The sequence below is a fragment of the Batrachochytrium dendrobatidis genome (genome assembly GCF_000203795.2).
Source record: "Batrachochytrium dendrobatidis JAM81 unplaced genomic scaffold BATDEscaffold_12, whole genome shotgun sequence".
NCBI lineage: Eukaryota > Fungi > Chytridiomycota > Chytridiomycetes > Rhizophydiales > Batrachochytrium > Batrachochytrium dendrobatidis.
This window is the reverse complement of record NW_006281110.1, coordinates 149854-166567: the sequence shown is the minus strand read 5'-3', so window position 1 is coordinate 166567 and position 16714 is coordinate 149854. Positions and strand designations below refer to the sequence as shown.

The 16714-nt window shown below is 38.0% G+C and overlaps 5 protein-coding genes across 5 annotated transcripts; all 5 read right to left on the bottom strand.

Moving 5' to 3' along the window:
• Window positions 1–722: 722 nt before the first annotated feature.
• Window positions 723–2923, bottom strand: BATDEDRAFT_91270 (uncharacterized protein; the record flags this gene model as incomplete). The annotated part of the gene is made up of 2 exons (XM_006681423.1): window positions 723–1410; window positions 2919–2923. The coding sequence occupies 2 exons, from the start codon at window positions 2921–2923 to the stop codon at window positions 723–725; spliced, it is 693 nt and encodes a 230-aa protein (XP_006681486.1).
• Window positions 2924–3116: 193 nt separating this feature from the next.
• Window positions 3117–4766, bottom strand: BATDEDRAFT_91075 (uncharacterized protein; the record flags this gene model as incomplete). The annotated part of the gene is made up of 4 exons (XM_006681422.1): window positions 3117–3264; window positions 3330–3519; window positions 3810–4500; window positions 4578–4766. The coding sequence occupies 4 exons, from the start codon at window positions 4764–4766 to the stop codon at window positions 3117–3119; spliced, it is 1218 nt and encodes a 405-aa protein (XP_006681485.1).
• Window positions 4767–7968: 3202 nt separating this feature from the next.
• On the bottom strand, window positions 7969–8634 carry BATDEDRAFT_27099 (uncharacterized protein; the record flags this gene model as incomplete). Its single annotated transcript, XM_006681315.1, has 1 exon — window positions 7969–8634. One exon carries the CDS (start codon window positions 8632–8634, stop codon window positions 7969–7971), a length of 666 nt encoding a protein of 221 aa, XP_006681378.1.
• Window positions 8635–10703: 2069 nt separating this feature from the next.
• Window positions 10704–11777, bottom strand: BATDEDRAFT_13568 (uncharacterized protein; the record flags this gene model as incomplete). Its single annotated transcript, XM_006681265.1, has 1 exon — window positions 10704–11777. One exon carries the CDS (start codon window positions 11775–11777, stop codon window positions 10704–10706), a length of 1074 nt encoding a protein of 357 aa, XP_006681328.1.
• Window positions 11778–15114: 3337 nt separating this feature from the next.
• On the bottom strand, window positions 15115–15927 carry BATDEDRAFT_91267 (uncharacterized protein; the record flags this gene model as incomplete). Its single annotated transcript, XM_006681421.1, has 1 exon — window positions 15115–15927. One exon carries the CDS (start codon window positions 15925–15927, stop codon window positions 15115–15117), a length of 813 nt encoding a protein of 270 aa, XP_006681484.1.
• Between the last annotated feature and the right edge of the window lie 787 nt (window positions 15928–16714).

Here is a 16714-nt window from a genome sequence, read left to right as displayed (position 1 = left end):
TGTTTCCTTGTTCGGATGATTGTTGTTTTCATTTCATCTAGTATGGGAACAAAAACTCGCAGTACGAGTAAAAACGTATTTATGGTAGAGCCAGAATCGGAATTCAAGACGAGTGTTTTTTGTTGGTCAAGGGTATCAATATTGAACGCTTGTTCCATTCATATGACCAACTTTATCCAAACGATGTTTACGATATTGGAATTTGCTACGACACACTAGTTGCTTGCAGTTTAGCTGTCAAATACTATTTACAAAGTCTTTAGTAATCATAATCTTGCCCCTTTATCAGGAATCATTCGAGTCGATTCAAGTCAGTGCTTATAACATCGTGAAACAGTATCAGACTGATTTTCAGAGTGAATGTATTTACCAGACAAAAAGGCTTTAACGAGTTGTATTGATTTCCCAAAAGCTGATCCATAAGAAACACAATGTCCATTACGATATAATTTACCAGCCATGCCAAATGTCACGCAAGTGAACATTATGGTACAATATAAGCTTTGATATATCCCAGGAGAAAATTAGAGAATCAACTAGTCATTTCAAAAGATAAGAGTGCTCTTGACGATCAACAGTTGTTTTGGCTTTATTGAGCAAAGTAACCAAAAACAATACACAAAAGCAGTATTCTTGAATGGAAGCAGATGCTGTAATGGAATGGAATGATCCTAAAGTTGTTTGAATTGGCTGAAATCAAATTCATCGACACATCATTAATCCTAATTCGGTTCTTCAAATCTTAAACCATGTTTTGCCATAAAATCCTTCAATCGTTGTCTGACATTATATACTTTTCTGCTTGCCTTTTCATACTCTTGTTTCAATTGGTCTTCAGTGTTTGGATTGTGCCTTGACTCGGATATCTCTTCTCCCATTGCTAACGCTAACTTTTGATTGATTCCAAGAGCTATATACTCATGATGTTTTTTATGGTTTTCCTTTCGTACCTTTTTAAACGCTACAAGTCTTTGCTTTATACGATCAAGGGTTATCTGATCTCTTCGGCTTAATTCAGTCACTTGATTTGAACTAGTATTGGCAGAATCGTTTCCATCTGTTTGTTGTTGCTGGTCTTGATTGAAAGTGCTTGGATTGGGCTCATGAGTTGAACCAGACACTTGGCTAAAGGTGATTGGACTGGGCTGATCAATTGGTTGTCTCCGACTTCGTTTGGAAGTGCTCGGACCAACTACATCGATTGGTTGTCGCTGATCTTGATTGGAAGTACTTGGACCGGATCGATCAATCGGTTGTTGCCAGTATTCTCTGTAATTTTTTGAATTGATTGCATCAATCAAATCTCGCCAGTCTTCCGGAATGCCTGGATCGGGTTTATCGATTATGGCTTTCCAATCTTGTTCGGAAATACTTGGACCCAGTTCATCAATTGGTCGTTTTCGACCTCGCCTGGAAGTACTTGGATCAACTATATCTATTGGTTGTTACTGGTCTTGGTTGGGAGTACTTGAGCTGGCTGCATTAATTATTTCTTGCCAGTCTTGGTCAGAAAGGTTTAAATCAAGTTCATCCATTATCTCTTGCCAGTTTTGATCGAAAGTGTTTGAATTGGGTTCATCAGTTGAGCCAGATGCTTGACTGGAAGTGCCTGATGCTTGGAGTGAGCCATCGTTATTAGTCGGTATCAGTATTGCATTAACGGTTGCTGCAGTCAATACAAGTAAAATATCAACCAATTTCATCAGACTGGTCAATAGGTTTAAACAATAGTACAAAAGTAGTGTTGAGATTGGTATCGATTATGAAATTGAACCTACTCGATTGTATGTATGGTTTGTATAGCAAACCAACCCTTCTAGATTAACCAATTATACAGGGTTATTTGACTGTTTGTAATGAACCAATATCAAACCATAGTATGATGCTCCCTATCCATAATATCATATTGATCAATTGGATGATCATGTCGATTGGATGATGCTTTTACGACCCTTTTATCAGGTATATTGAAAAGCACCCTTCAGGAGTGTTGTGTGGCCGCAAACGCTTTGATTTACAACCGTATCTATCCTGTAATGACTTTGATTTGGGATATACAATGGTCGCATATTCAGTTGGTTGATACTACACATTGACTGCATTGCGTGTTTGATATACAACAACCATCATATGACACACAATCAGACTATAGTGTTGAATCTACACTTTGTACACTCTTAGTAATCATACATTGTACAATAATCAAGTTTGAACCCACATTCATATGTTGTGTTTGACTGTCAATATTGTCAATACAACTCTATACATTTGTTGTATTTTGAATCACGGATACGATCGCAATCTAATTCAACAACAACCATGACACATGTCAGTAATGCAACTGTTGTTTGCATGCCAATCACCACCAATAATACCACTGTATTGTCAACCAGTCCATGACACTGATTGTCTATCACACACCAACACTGTTATTTAGTGGTTCATTTACATCAATATGGCTGCAAGTTGTCGTTATATCACGTATTCTTGACATGGTTTTGATATTGCACATCCAGTTCCATCACATTGTTGCTGACCCATCATTGTAACGTTGTATGTTCCCACAACTAGTAAAGTGACACTCGAGTTGTTTACTGTGATCAATATATACAACCCAGTGCGACTACACATACTGGATCCAGTCTGTTGGTTGTTTCAGTTGATCTTGATCCACTTTTGATGTTCTGTCCGATTGACAATACAAATGTGTCGAGCTGAACCCAAACTACACGACTCGACTGTTTGTGTCAATTGGGTCGTGACTGAGCTATGCGATCATGATGTGTATTCAATCCATACCATGTATTACTAATACAATAGTATGCGTGATCATCGTGTACCAAACAACTACGATACACACTGGATTGATCCAATACATGCACGGCTTGAACATATCACATAATCAAACATGAACACACCACATTAAAAATACGTATAGTAGCAGCTTGTCACTAATGAATTGTATTCAGTCGAGTTTATTGAGAGTCGTTGTGTGACTATTTGATCAGCTGTAGTTAATTGTTAACACCAAGAGTCCCGATGTGCATCATACCAACTATAAAATAATCATGACCACCATCCATTCAACAAATAACCAGTTTTATTACTATATCTATTCAGCCCTCAAATTTCTCATAATTAAGCTTTGACTGCTTACTACCACGACGAATACTACCACGAAAAGTACTACCAAGTCGCAACGATCTCCCGAGAGTAGATGTGTCACCTGAACTTGAAGTACTTGGTTGTTCAGGCAATCTAACACTATGCATCAAATTCATGATCAGTATATCAATCGACATATTCACACATCAATATCAAACACTTACTGTGATAATGGCCAGAGCACTCCATGACCGTTTGAAATAATAGGATATCCGCTAGTCATGACTTCGCATCCACATCCAGGACCAAATCCAACGCGTTCATTTTGTCGATCAAATGTCACTGTAAGCCGGTCTATAAATGATGTACCAAGAATTGCTTTGTCATTTGGACCAACTTCTACAGTAAATCTAACTATAATTCAACATTATATTAGTCAGGTTAATCAAACAACACATTACATACAATTGTCAAATACTTGCAATCTTCAGAATCATATCTCTGTATATAGCTTCTAGAACCCAATTTGATCGTTACAACTGAATCTTGATTGTCAACAGTTACGGGGGTTTGAGCATGCATTTTAATTGTAATTGTCGGCATCCTGTCCCAATCGACATTATATTTGGATTTGGGCATGAAACGATTCCTCTGTAATTTCCTTTTAATTATTTTTTTGTCAAATCGGTGGTCCCTAAACATACTACTTGTGATAGTGATCGCATTACTATCAAGGATAGCATTGATCAAAGCTGTTACGACTGTTTGAGGAAAACGCATATGTAAAAAGCATGTATGTAGATATGAATACAGAGTACGTCCATTTTCCACAACTTCCTGGAATTCCTCGGGCAAATCCACTGGTTTGTCATTGATTAGTACACTCTTGATGTTGACAGTAAAATGATCGTTCGATGGTGAGTTTATCCATGCAACACTGTTTCCATCCGTTTCGCATCTTGGAGTTATATCCGTGTTTCCTATATTGATGAAACTTTCTGGATGCATGTCATACGGACATAGTTGAATACTAATCTCGTTTTTAGGAATGACACCATAATTGTACAAAGCATCCATCGCAGGAACTCGTGAATCATGACTTGACAGCAAAGGATAGCCAAATCCAAATACACCTTGATCAATTATTTCACCAATACCAACTATATCTGCCGACTTTTTTTCAATTTCTATTACTGGTAAATTGACGCCAGTTATTTCGGTACCCGGAATCGTCACAACGGCTGTGGATGTAACTCCATTATACTCATCGCCTTTGTACTTTATAGTAACGAGTTCCCCACCTGGAATACTTTGTATAGCCAAACCTAGATCGTTGCTTGAACTAGAAAGTGGTATGACTATATCAGAGATATCTGAATCGACTAGTAAATTCAACTATTTTAAACAAGTGTGAGATTGATTCAACGTGGTACAAATTGATATCAAACTACAATGCATGACATGATACATACATCAACTCCATTAGCATTGAGTTTTATCTTGAAACATTTTCTAACATTACCACCATTCAATTGAACGGGTGATCGTTTTGATAGCCTATTGTTTGATTGACTGTCAATTCCAGTTGGTGAATCTAATGCAAGTCGAACTGCAGCAACCGCTTGTAACGCAAGTAGAACGCATTCTAGAGTAATCAACATTGCATCGAGTAGTGTAACGAAAAGCTTTAAATCCGGTAGATGATTGCCGTTTTATAACGACGGCAGCTTCAAGGGCGACAATCAGCACTTTTCAAATGAATGACCACAGAAAACAAAAAGTACGCCGTGTAGGGTGAATAAAGCTGGAAACACCATATAGGGTGGATTAATATACAAGCACCACTGTTAATATGAAAAATCAACTTCGGTAGTATGCTACGTTGATCTCTCCAATTACGGTCATGTATCCAGTGATTAGGTAGTGTCAAATTGTCACTCTGATTATGGATAGTTATCATCACATCTACAATCCATTACTACAGCATATACAGTCACTGTATACCAAATATTTGACTGATTGTTCAATTGGTCATGTATTTGATCACTCGGACACAACAGCATCAAACAGCCTGTTGCTGCAGTATTTCAAAACCATGACTTTTCCATTGGTATGACTGCACAGTAATTTTAGGTTAATGTAGACTGTATACATCAAACACTGCTGATTGTGTCACAACATGATCAACATCAAACTCGGTAAGCTGTTGCTGCTACACCGAATAAGTGACGTTGTACTATAATTGAATTGGAGATTGGCAGGTCGTTCAACAAACTGGCCGTGTCAACAGGTCAGATTGTCATCGTGATACATGAACCACAATGGATGATCATGTCATTCAAATCAACACACAATCTACTGGTATATGCAATACAACACCACCAATACAATACAAATCAAACCCGATCACAAATGTGGTGTTGAATCCAATGCATGCGAGTACTTTTTAAACACATGATACACACTGATGGTGATGGTTGCTGATAGTCACATTGCAGTGTACATGTCCAATAGTGTCCACTGTCATGTCGATTGTTGCTATCCGTGACATCCAACTAGATCACAATCAATGTCTAACAAATACAACACAGTAAACTAGCCACGAATATCCAAGAGTATGTCAATTGATGTGATCCAACAAAACAGCAGAGTATTGACTGCTTTGTTAAAGTGCATTCAATCAAGACACTCCAGTATCTCGAGTAGAAATACCAGATTTGTTCACCTTTGTGCTGAATCCACAACAAATCGCACAGATTAGAAACAAAGTTTGAACAAATCGAAATAGCTCAAATTTACAGCTGAAACCAAAATGGTATACAATCGCATTCATGTAGAGTTGAACACTATCTTGCAGTAATTGACTGTTGGTTTGGAATAAACAATGCTGAATATTGGTTGTAGTTTTGTACTTGACATTGACGGTTGAGTCAATATACATTATGAATTATTATAAACAGTGTCGATGATATGATGCTCACAAACTATGATTTTGAACTGAAATAGTCTTGAACCGGCGTTTGTCGTTTCTATTGTATTCTGAATCACGGATACAATCGCAATCTGGCTCAACAACAATCATGACACATGTCAATAATGCAACTGTTGTTTTCATGCCAATCACCACCAACAATATCACTGTATTGTCAATCAGTTCATGACACTGACTGTTTATCACACACCGACACTGTTATTTGGTGGTCTATTCAAGTCAATATGGCTGTAATATCAATCAACTATTAGTATCTACTCGACTATCATCAACTCAATAAATGAAATGATCTCATGAAAACAGGCTGTAATCGTACAAGCATATGCTGTTGGTGCTACAAGTTTATTGGTAAACTCATGTATGGTGGTCTCAGTGATGATGCCAGAGTTGTGTTTGTTACCATTGGTATGCTACCAGCACAAACTCGACTCATCGAACAGTCAGTATTCTGTGATTGGTCCAACTCAAGTATCAGCACCACATGGCTGACAACCCATTGTTGTCAGTTACATCGAGTGTTTGTCCAAATAGATTGATTCAAATGGATTGCATATAACCGACTAATCCAGCATTCATACATTGTCAAACAACCATAATGCACAATACCACCAAGTGTGCAATTACACTCGCACTGATCAGTCATTGCACAGTATGCATCAGTCAATGTCCAACATATGTGTGTCTGCAACTAAATTGCAGTCCATGACACATCCACACGATCCAACATGACAAATCATGTATCATGAGTCCAAGATTGATCAAAAACCTGATCATGGTAAACACAGCATGTTGTTGCATATCAGAGTCGATATATCGAGTGACAGTTGCACACTTGCTGATGGTGCACAGCGTATCAGTCACAATACATGCACGGTATTGCATTGCAGTCATTGGATGATAACTGGTTGCAATGTGATACCGATCGACATACATCAGCATGGTATGATGTGACCATAATCATGGTGGAATGTGTTGGAGTTGACATTGTGAGTTGACAATCAATACACCATGCACATGACTGGAACATATGCATTCGAATGTGGTTTGGTTGATGTCCAGTTGATCATGCAATCGCATCGGTGCAACGAGTGAGTGAGCTAATGGTGATCTGAACCCATTTCAACAACAAGAAATTGACAGTCATGTATTTGCATGCATTCAATATGTGTCGCACACCGTTGTTGACTGTTGACTGTGTATGCAGGTCAAGTTACCACCAACCACCAACCAGATCCAGTGCATACATGATCATTAATAGAATGACTGCCAAGAATATTCGTGTCTGAAAGTTGACTGTGAGTTGGTGGTTTGCAAGAACCGGGCACAACCAACATGCTATTGCATACAGCAACCTGATTATATTCCAGTCACATGGTGTGATACAGTGGTTGTGGAATACAACATTCAGGTATTTGTAGTGTTGAACACGACGAATCTGTTGTTTGTGTAGCATCATATCAATTGGTAATTTGGAATGAAAGTATTGACTAACGCTTTGCAAGTATTAATGACTGAATCAAAAAGCATAGTGGTTTCAAACAATCGCTTGCAGCATGTCAAGCGATATCATATCGACACGATACACACATGCATGTCAGCATCATCAATGTGTACAACTATGCAATATACAATCAACTGTATTGTGTTGGAAATACAAGTGTCAATGTACAATATGATATCATGCCAACAAGACTGTGTACAATGATCAGATATAATATCAAATGGTAATTGTATCGTATCATATTTTATTCAAATAAAAATACAATCGAGTCAGTCGAAACCAATACAGATTAGCATTCGGATCAATCGAATGAATCTTCATTTTTAGGTCGATTTCAGCGTGATCCAAGGTTATTTCCATTATTAGAGGATTACTCTGATTTTGACTGTTGGCTTAGTTGAAGAGTGAGAGATTCGTAAATCTTTTCAACAAAATCACGATTTGATTCCAGAAATTCCACATAAGAATTCAGTGATGTTCCACTCGGGCCATTCTGGAACAGGCGCTCTGCGAGATTTTCTCTGCTATAATTCAATTGCGAAGTAGCGTAATAAAGGCTGTTACCGATTCTCTCACACTTTTTTGCAATCCGTTTGAGTTCTCTTAGCGCTTTCTTAAGCTTCAATTTAGAATTTTCAAGCTCTTCTTGATACATTGGATCATTCTCGTCTTGATAAGGTTTATGTAACAGTTTCTCTTTTTGTTCAGTTAGTTGTTCCACCAATTTTCCTTGGTCAAGCCTTTCAAAATTGGCCACGTCATACGGTTTGTTGATATCATCATATCTTTGATCCATTAGTAGATATTCTTCAATCAAATTCGCATCATTCTCTGAAAATTGACTGATATCAACTAAACCCGTAGCTTCTTCATGAGAAATTTTCCGATACTCAGATTCAGTACTTGTAATTTCAGTGGGTTGAGCTGTTGAAGTGCTAGTTTCAGCACTTGTAGCTGCACTGGGATTGACTGGGATGGCTGTAGTAACCGAGCAGATGGCCAGGATTGATGCCAATATTGTGACTGCGAGTTTCATTGTATTGGCTTGGTTGAGCAAGTTGTAATTATTGGTATTCAACAAGCAAGGCTGGATTGTATTTATATCCATTATTGGATGGATAATATTAAAAGCATATTGGATGACCGTTTTAGGGATTGGCTTTATTATCAGGGTTGGTGATGATTTGCTACCAATCTCAAACTTTAAAGGGTTACTCCTTATATGATCACCCGCAATATTGATTAAACCACTGTTTGACTATACATTCGAGTATCATATGGTTGATTGTGTTTTACACCCTTATCCACCCTAAAAGGGTCAGTGTGTTGAAATATGAACAGATATGTACATGTTTAAACAAGACTATATGCAACTGAGCTGACATTCAGTTGTTGGATGATCATCAATATGTGTTGTGGTTGACATGTTCAACATGTCGTGGTTTGGTGATACTCTGCATTCAACTCGACACGATCAGTCATCACTGCATATTGTCCAGTAATTCAATCAATCAACTGAATCAATACAATGCAGTTCATGTTGCAATCACAATGTCACATTGATGATCAGTGACTTGCAACTGTTGTGTTGGCATTGCATGTTGGGTATTACTATATCAATATCGATTGTCACTATAGTTGTATCAATCACACATCATGATCATATGTCATGATTGACTCGTATTCTGGATTGATGCACTCATTCCACTCCACTCCATCACTCGAACACAAACATCGTATGGCTTGTTGATTGCTAATACTCATATTGATCGAATACACACTACATGACACATGTCAGGTTAGCGTATACATTCCACTATATATCACATCATGTTGCTGATACCACGCATTGTGATTCAACAGTCAATCTGTATTCGAGTTCAACTACAATTGTTCGTGTCAATCATAATATACACGACCAATTGTAGTCGAGTTGATCCGACTGAATAGAGTCCGAGCCATCATGTTCATATCAAACCATTGTAAACCATGACAAGTCTATTGCACAACTCCACTCGTGTTGATTACAACATGCTATTCAGAAATGTATCATATTGTCCTGTAATGACTGTACATGATTGTACATGATTGTTTGGAACCAGTAGCTCCGTTGATTGATATCCACAATATGATCCAGTAGTCGTCCAGATTGTGTGTTGTATTTGGTGTGTTGGGTGATGATATCAACCTGTAGTCAAGGTTTGACTATCTGAACATGTCGGTGACTTTTTACCAACTGTGTGCAACTCGATGTCCAATATCGAGTCATGTCATTGGTCAATTGATTGGTTCAATTCATCAGTGGGTTTGCTGGATCCATGTGGTGTGCAGCACTTTCAAGAGTATGTTGAATCTGTTGCAGTATTGGAACTTTGTAAACGGATCAACATACTAACCTGACCATGACTGTGGTGGTTATTGCAGTCGAGTCGTAAAGCTTATTCTGACAATCATTGATGGTTTGGACAATCGTTTGAATAATCGTTTGGATGTCAGGTTATGGTATCCTGATTGACAACTCGACTCGGATACAACTTTGATTTGAACAATTACTGATCAATGGATTGGACAATGGACTAGCAACCAATCAACACATTGACAGATTTGGCATTCCAAATGGAAACAACGACAATCCAGTTGTAATCCATATTGAGCCTTGAATTCAAACAGTCGTGAATCAAATCATTAATAAACTACAAAAACAGTCCAATATGCCAACTCGCATTTATCCACAACTCGATACGTGATGTTCAAATGTCTAATATTCAGACTGTGCTGATTGCAATTGTGGTTGTGGTTGTGGTTGTGTGTAAATATCAATCCAATACTCGATTCAATACTTGATTCAACTTGAGCATGTCCAGTTTTGTAGTAATCCATTTGATCACATTGACAGAATCAAGCAATGATCTGATTCAACAACACCGAATGATGCATCCATATCACTTGTATCAATCAATTGTACACAATCAGTCAATATAATCAACAATCACTGTCATGATTGACATGATTGATTCGATACATTCAATTTATTCGATCCATTTAATTGCATAGATCTGACTGGCATTGCAACTCATTGTTGTAAAATCACAACCTCACAATCCATCACCAAAGACCAAGATTATACTTCTGTTCATATATGTCCTTGTTATATGCCGCTGTGATTTGAGTTCGGTCACTTGTCAATTCATCTCGATAGTGTTTGGCTTCAGCTGGTGATTGAACACCTTGAATATACTGCGTGGCATCATTCCACAGTTCAGGCGGTATGGGTGTCTTGTCAAGACTCGAGTTGTACCATTGTGGTTGTTGTGGAGCCACATGTGCAGTCGAAACAATCCGACAAGATGGATTCACTACAAAAAATGTCAGAATCTTGCAGTGTCCTGGTTGAGTTGGATCTGCAAGTTCAAATGATTGTTCCTTGTGCTGGTATCGATTGGGATAAACTACACATCGACCATTTGATACTTCAAGCGATCCTATATACTGATTCTGTAGTGATTCTCGATCAATACCATACACATCTTTCCAATACATATCTGATACCCTTTGATAAAAACAATCAACAGCCTCGCGGAAATCGAGTTTGGGTGTGGTGATATTTTCCACGTCGTAGTAATACAGTCCAGTTGCAACAATCGATTCGTTAGTTGGACCTTCAATGTGCCAGTTTCCCTCGTCATATTTAGGTTTGGATGGTGTCAGTTGAATGTTGGTGAGTTTGACAATGACTTGCAGATTACGACCACGCAGTGACACTGGCTTTGCTGATTCATATTTGGATTGGAAATGTTCCGGAAGTGTTGGTACATACACGGGACGAATGACTCGAGTGTCTGGTTCCATATCATCATGATCTGACTGGCTTGACGGTTCATATCCCTTTGTGCCATTGCGAATATTAATATACTTGAACATTGGATCCATCGTTCTGAACAGACTTTCAAACATCGGGACAAAACATTTGAATATTTTGGCAATGCATTTATACATGTCTCGATGCCATATCGGATTCAGATTGTTGATGTATGAGTTGATGGTCACACTGCCATCCTGTTCGACACGGAATTCACTCGGAAGCCATTGGAACTTGCATGATATAAACTTGGGACTGCTGTCAATGATGGGCGTATCTGAAACAAGTCGAGTCGATAACAATATATCGCATGGTACCATTGTGGTGTATTTGAGTCGTATACTCAGTGGTACAATCATCGTTTGTCCATATACAACACTGTACATTGATGCATCAATCAGATTGTGCACCATTTGACCAGTGTTGTGATTTGATCCATGTTCAATATCCGATACATTTGTCATCAATCGCGTATGTACATTGTCAGGTATGCCATTGTCCAGTATATACGTCAGTTCAACAGGTCCTGGTACAATCGTGCCCAATCCATCACTGCCATTACAAACAAGCTGTTTGACAAAAACCTCGAGTTGTTCCAATGCAAGATTAAATGTTGATGGTGATATATTCTGACCGAGTGAGTCAGCCCTCCATTGCTCCACAATATGCTGGTTTGTGATATCGATCCACCACATGGGTTTGCAAAGTATAGATTGCAGATACTGGATATACCGCATCTCGACAAGTGTGCGTACCTGTTTATATGGATATCCGGCCATTCCAGATTTCATATCAATTTCGGCATTGTCATCGTATGGCTGAATGCTCGAACTAGCAGTCTGAACCCGATGCTGGAAACACACTTCAATGATCTGCTCAGCAACCATTTTGTCTCTGTAGTGAGTAGTATCCGATTGTACAATAGCCGTTAGATTTTCAAATATCCCGCCTTGTTCCAACTCGGTACGTATTGAACTGTCTGGATGATTGTCGGCAAAATCAACAAGTGTTTTGAGTAGTTTTACAATACCATTATAACCATACAGATTTATATCTCTACGTGAATAAATAGTGTTGAGTTGGTTCACAATTCCATATTCTTGGAACGCCTTGATCATCTCGGCCTTGTTTGTAGATTTCTGAATCATGTCGTTGACATATCCAAACAGGCGAAAAGAGTAACCCATGCGGAGATCACACATCGATATCGTCAATTGCTCAAAAACCAGCGATCGTACAAGCGATACAGGAAAGTCGTGCATTTTGGATGCAACTGATCCCGCCATGCTGATTATGCGTGTTTTTAGTTCAAAGTTGTCGCTGTGTTTGATACACAAGTCGTTCAGTGTTTGAATCAAATCCGATCTTATCAACTCGGCTGAAATCATTTCACAATCTGTAGCATTGCATAAACTATCAATAGTATCAATACTTTCACAAATCACTGCTTGATCGACACTCCTGTATTCATGTCATGTCAATCCAACCATGTCAAATTTACCAATTGGTGATGACTGAACACACATTCATGCATAACACCACATACCTGAGCGTATTGACCAGTGCTGGAATGATGCCACATTTCATTGCTTTTACTCGGTCATGACGATGAATATTCCGATACATGACTCGAAGATTTTCGATAAAACCAACAGCAACTGAACCATCGGATGATTCCAGTCGTGAAACGAGTCTTGACAACACGATGCCAAGCTAATGATATTGTTCAATGTCAAGTATACAATCAGATCAACAAAACATGGCATGACACTGTACAAACTGATCCAATATTGTATCATTGTAAACATACATTTTGATCGTCAATCTCACTGCAAACGGTCGAAAACAGGTCAATCGACAATCTGAGCATTTCTTGATCAGAATCGTGAACAATAATCTCAACCATTGGCTTGATGTCAAATTTACACTCCTCTCTCCAGCGTCTACAATTGAACAACTTTGTGCATGTTTTTATCGCCTATATGCATATTGACACTAGATAAGTTGAATGACAATCATTTGATCAATACCAATCATGACTTGCCGCTATTTTGACTTGACAGTTTGGTGATTGCATGAGTTGTGAGAGTTGGTTGTTTAATCGTTGTGATACTTTGAAATCATCATCACTGTATACCATATTCGCAAACACTGTAGTAAACTCCATTACTTCGATCTACACAACACATGTTGATTAGTTTAGTCATGAACAGCAATCCATTATTGTTACAATATATGAATACCTGTAAACTGGGTCGATTATACTCCAAATGCTCAGCTGCGATATCTTCCAGTCCAATACTCTGTAAGCGAGGCACTATAACTTTAAAGTCTGTCACTTCAAACCAACACAAAGTTAATAATGGTTTGAACTCATCAATAATACAATGACTATTAAACTTACTGTAATTCTGTTCTTTCAACTCCAGTAGCAATACAAGCAGTCTGTCCCATGTTTGTTCAGCCTTATATAGTTGATCATCCGTTGTTAACAGTTTCAAATCTTCCAGGTGTTTGATAAACTCTTTCATGATATCATCCAACTTCATGTTTGATAAAATTAGTAAAGTTGAATTTTGATCAAATTTTGATTTGATAGTTTCATTCATGCGAATGTCCAACAATTGCCAAGAATTGTTCATGTTTGGATTGTTGTAAAACACACAAGCGAGTTGTTCCATTTTAGTATTGTTTTGATCAGTTTTTTGTAACAAAATTGGATTGTTATCAAACATGCATTTAGAAATACTGTAAATTAATATTCTGAATGTGATCGTTGTAGATTTGGTTTAATAAACAAGTTAGTTTACTACAACACATGGTAATGAATTACTAAACATCATCATAAATCGGATGGACTGGACTGGACTGGAATGAAATCAATGACAATTGCATTACAAATAGTATGTGGTGATTAAACCATCGAGTATTTCCAAATACAAACTTGGATGAAAAGTCTTGCCACAATACTGATCAACTGTATTACTGTTTACACTGTGGTATTATTGATGTATTGGAATATTTGGTGTTCAGATACACAATGATAATGGTAGTACAACTCATGGCAGTTGTACAAACCAAATGTGATTAAAGCCAATAATAATGTCAGACAAGATTGGATAATGAAGTAGCGTGTAAATCATCAACATTGACCAAGATTGATTGAAATGGTGAGATTGGGTTGGATAGTGATGAACAGTCAGTGTCATGAACACTGTTATTCAGTGGTCCATTTTACACGAATACGACACTACCAATACCATGCTGCATATATTACATTGTAAACTGTCATAAAACAACACTAATTGACCAATATCAAACCAGTCGATGTCGCAATCTACATCCGACTTTCAACAAGTGTATTGCTCCGTTTGTTGTACGATGCACGACATGATCAGTTGGTGGTATCATGCAACTGACAAGTGATTGCAAGTATGACTGATAGTCACAACCAACACTGGTTGTTATCATGTCATTGATGTATATGGAACAAGCCATGCCAATGTATCAATCAACAATCCAGTAACTGTTGATGTAATACCAAACACAGTATACAATCAATGATATGGTTGTTGATCCATTCACAATACTCGACAAACATCAACATCAAAAAGTTTAAATTTATTCAAAATCAAATTCATCGACACATCATTAATCCTAATTCGGTTCTTCAAATCTTAAACCATGTTTTGCCATAAGATCCTTCAATCGTTGTCTGACATTATACACTTTTCTGCTTGCCTTTTCATATTCTTGTTTCAATTGGTCTTCAGTGTTTGGATTGTGCCTTGACTCGGATATCTCTTCTCCCATTGCTAACGCTAACTTTTGATTGATTCCAAGAGCTATATACTCATGATGTTTTTTATGGTTTTCCTTTCGTACCTTTTTAAACGCTACAAGTCTTTGCTTTATACGATCAAGGGTTATCTGATCTCTTCGGCTTAATTCAGTCACTTGATTTGAACTAGTATTGGCAGAATCGTTTCCATCTGTTTGTTGTTGCTGGCCTTGATTGAAAGTGCTTGGGTTGGGCTCATGAGTTGAACCAGACACTTGGCTAAAGGTGATTGGACTGGGCTGATCAATTGGTTGTCTCCGACTTCGTTTGGAAGTGCTCGGACCAACTACATCGATTGGTTGTCGCTGATCTTGTCTGGAAGTACTTGGACCAGATCGATCAATCGGTTGTTGCCAGTATTCTCTGTAATTTTTTGAATTGATTGCATCAATCAAATCTCGCCAGTCTTCCGGAATGCCTGGATCGGGTTTATCGATTATGGCTTTCCAATCTTGTTCGGAAATACTTGGACCCAGTTCATCAATTGGTCGTTTTCGACCTCGCCTGGAAGTACTTGGATCAACTACATTTATTGGTTGTTGCTGGTCTTGGTTGGGAGTACTTGAGCTGGCTGCATTAATTATTTCTTGCCAGTCTTGGTCAGAAAGGTTTAAATCAAGTTCATCCATTATCTCTTGCCAGTTTTGATCGAAGTATCTGAATTGGGTTCATCAGTTGAGCCAGATGCTTGACTGGAAGTGCCTGATGCTTGGAGTGAGCCATCGTTATTAGTCGGTATCAGTATTGCATTAACGGTTGCTGCAGTCAATACAAGTAAAATATCAACCAATTTCATCAGACTGGTCAATAGGTTTAAACAATAGTACAAAAGTAGTGTTGAGATTGGTATCGATTATGAAATTGAACCTACTCGATTGTATGTATGGTTTGTATAGCAAACCAACCCTTCTAGATTAACCAATTATACAGGGTTATTTGACTGTTTGTAATGAACCAATATCAAACCATAGTATGATGCTCCCTATCCATAATATCATATTGATCAATTGGATGATCATGTCGATTGGATGATGCTTTTACGACCCTTTGATCAGATATGTTGAAAAGCACCCTTCAGGAGTGTTGTGTGGCCGCAAACGCTTTGATTTACAACCGTATCCATCATGCAATGACTTTGATTTGGGATATACAATGGTCGCATATTCAGTTGGTTGATACTACACATTGACTGCATTGCGTGTTTGATATACAACAATCATCATATGACACACAATCAGACTATAGTGTTGAATCTACACTTTGTACACTCTTAGTAATCATGCATTGTACGATCACCAGTTCTGAACCCACATTCATGTATTGTGTTTGACTGTCAATATTGTCAATACAACTCTATACATTTGTTGTATTCTGAATCACGGATACGATCGCAATCTAATTCAACAACAATCATGA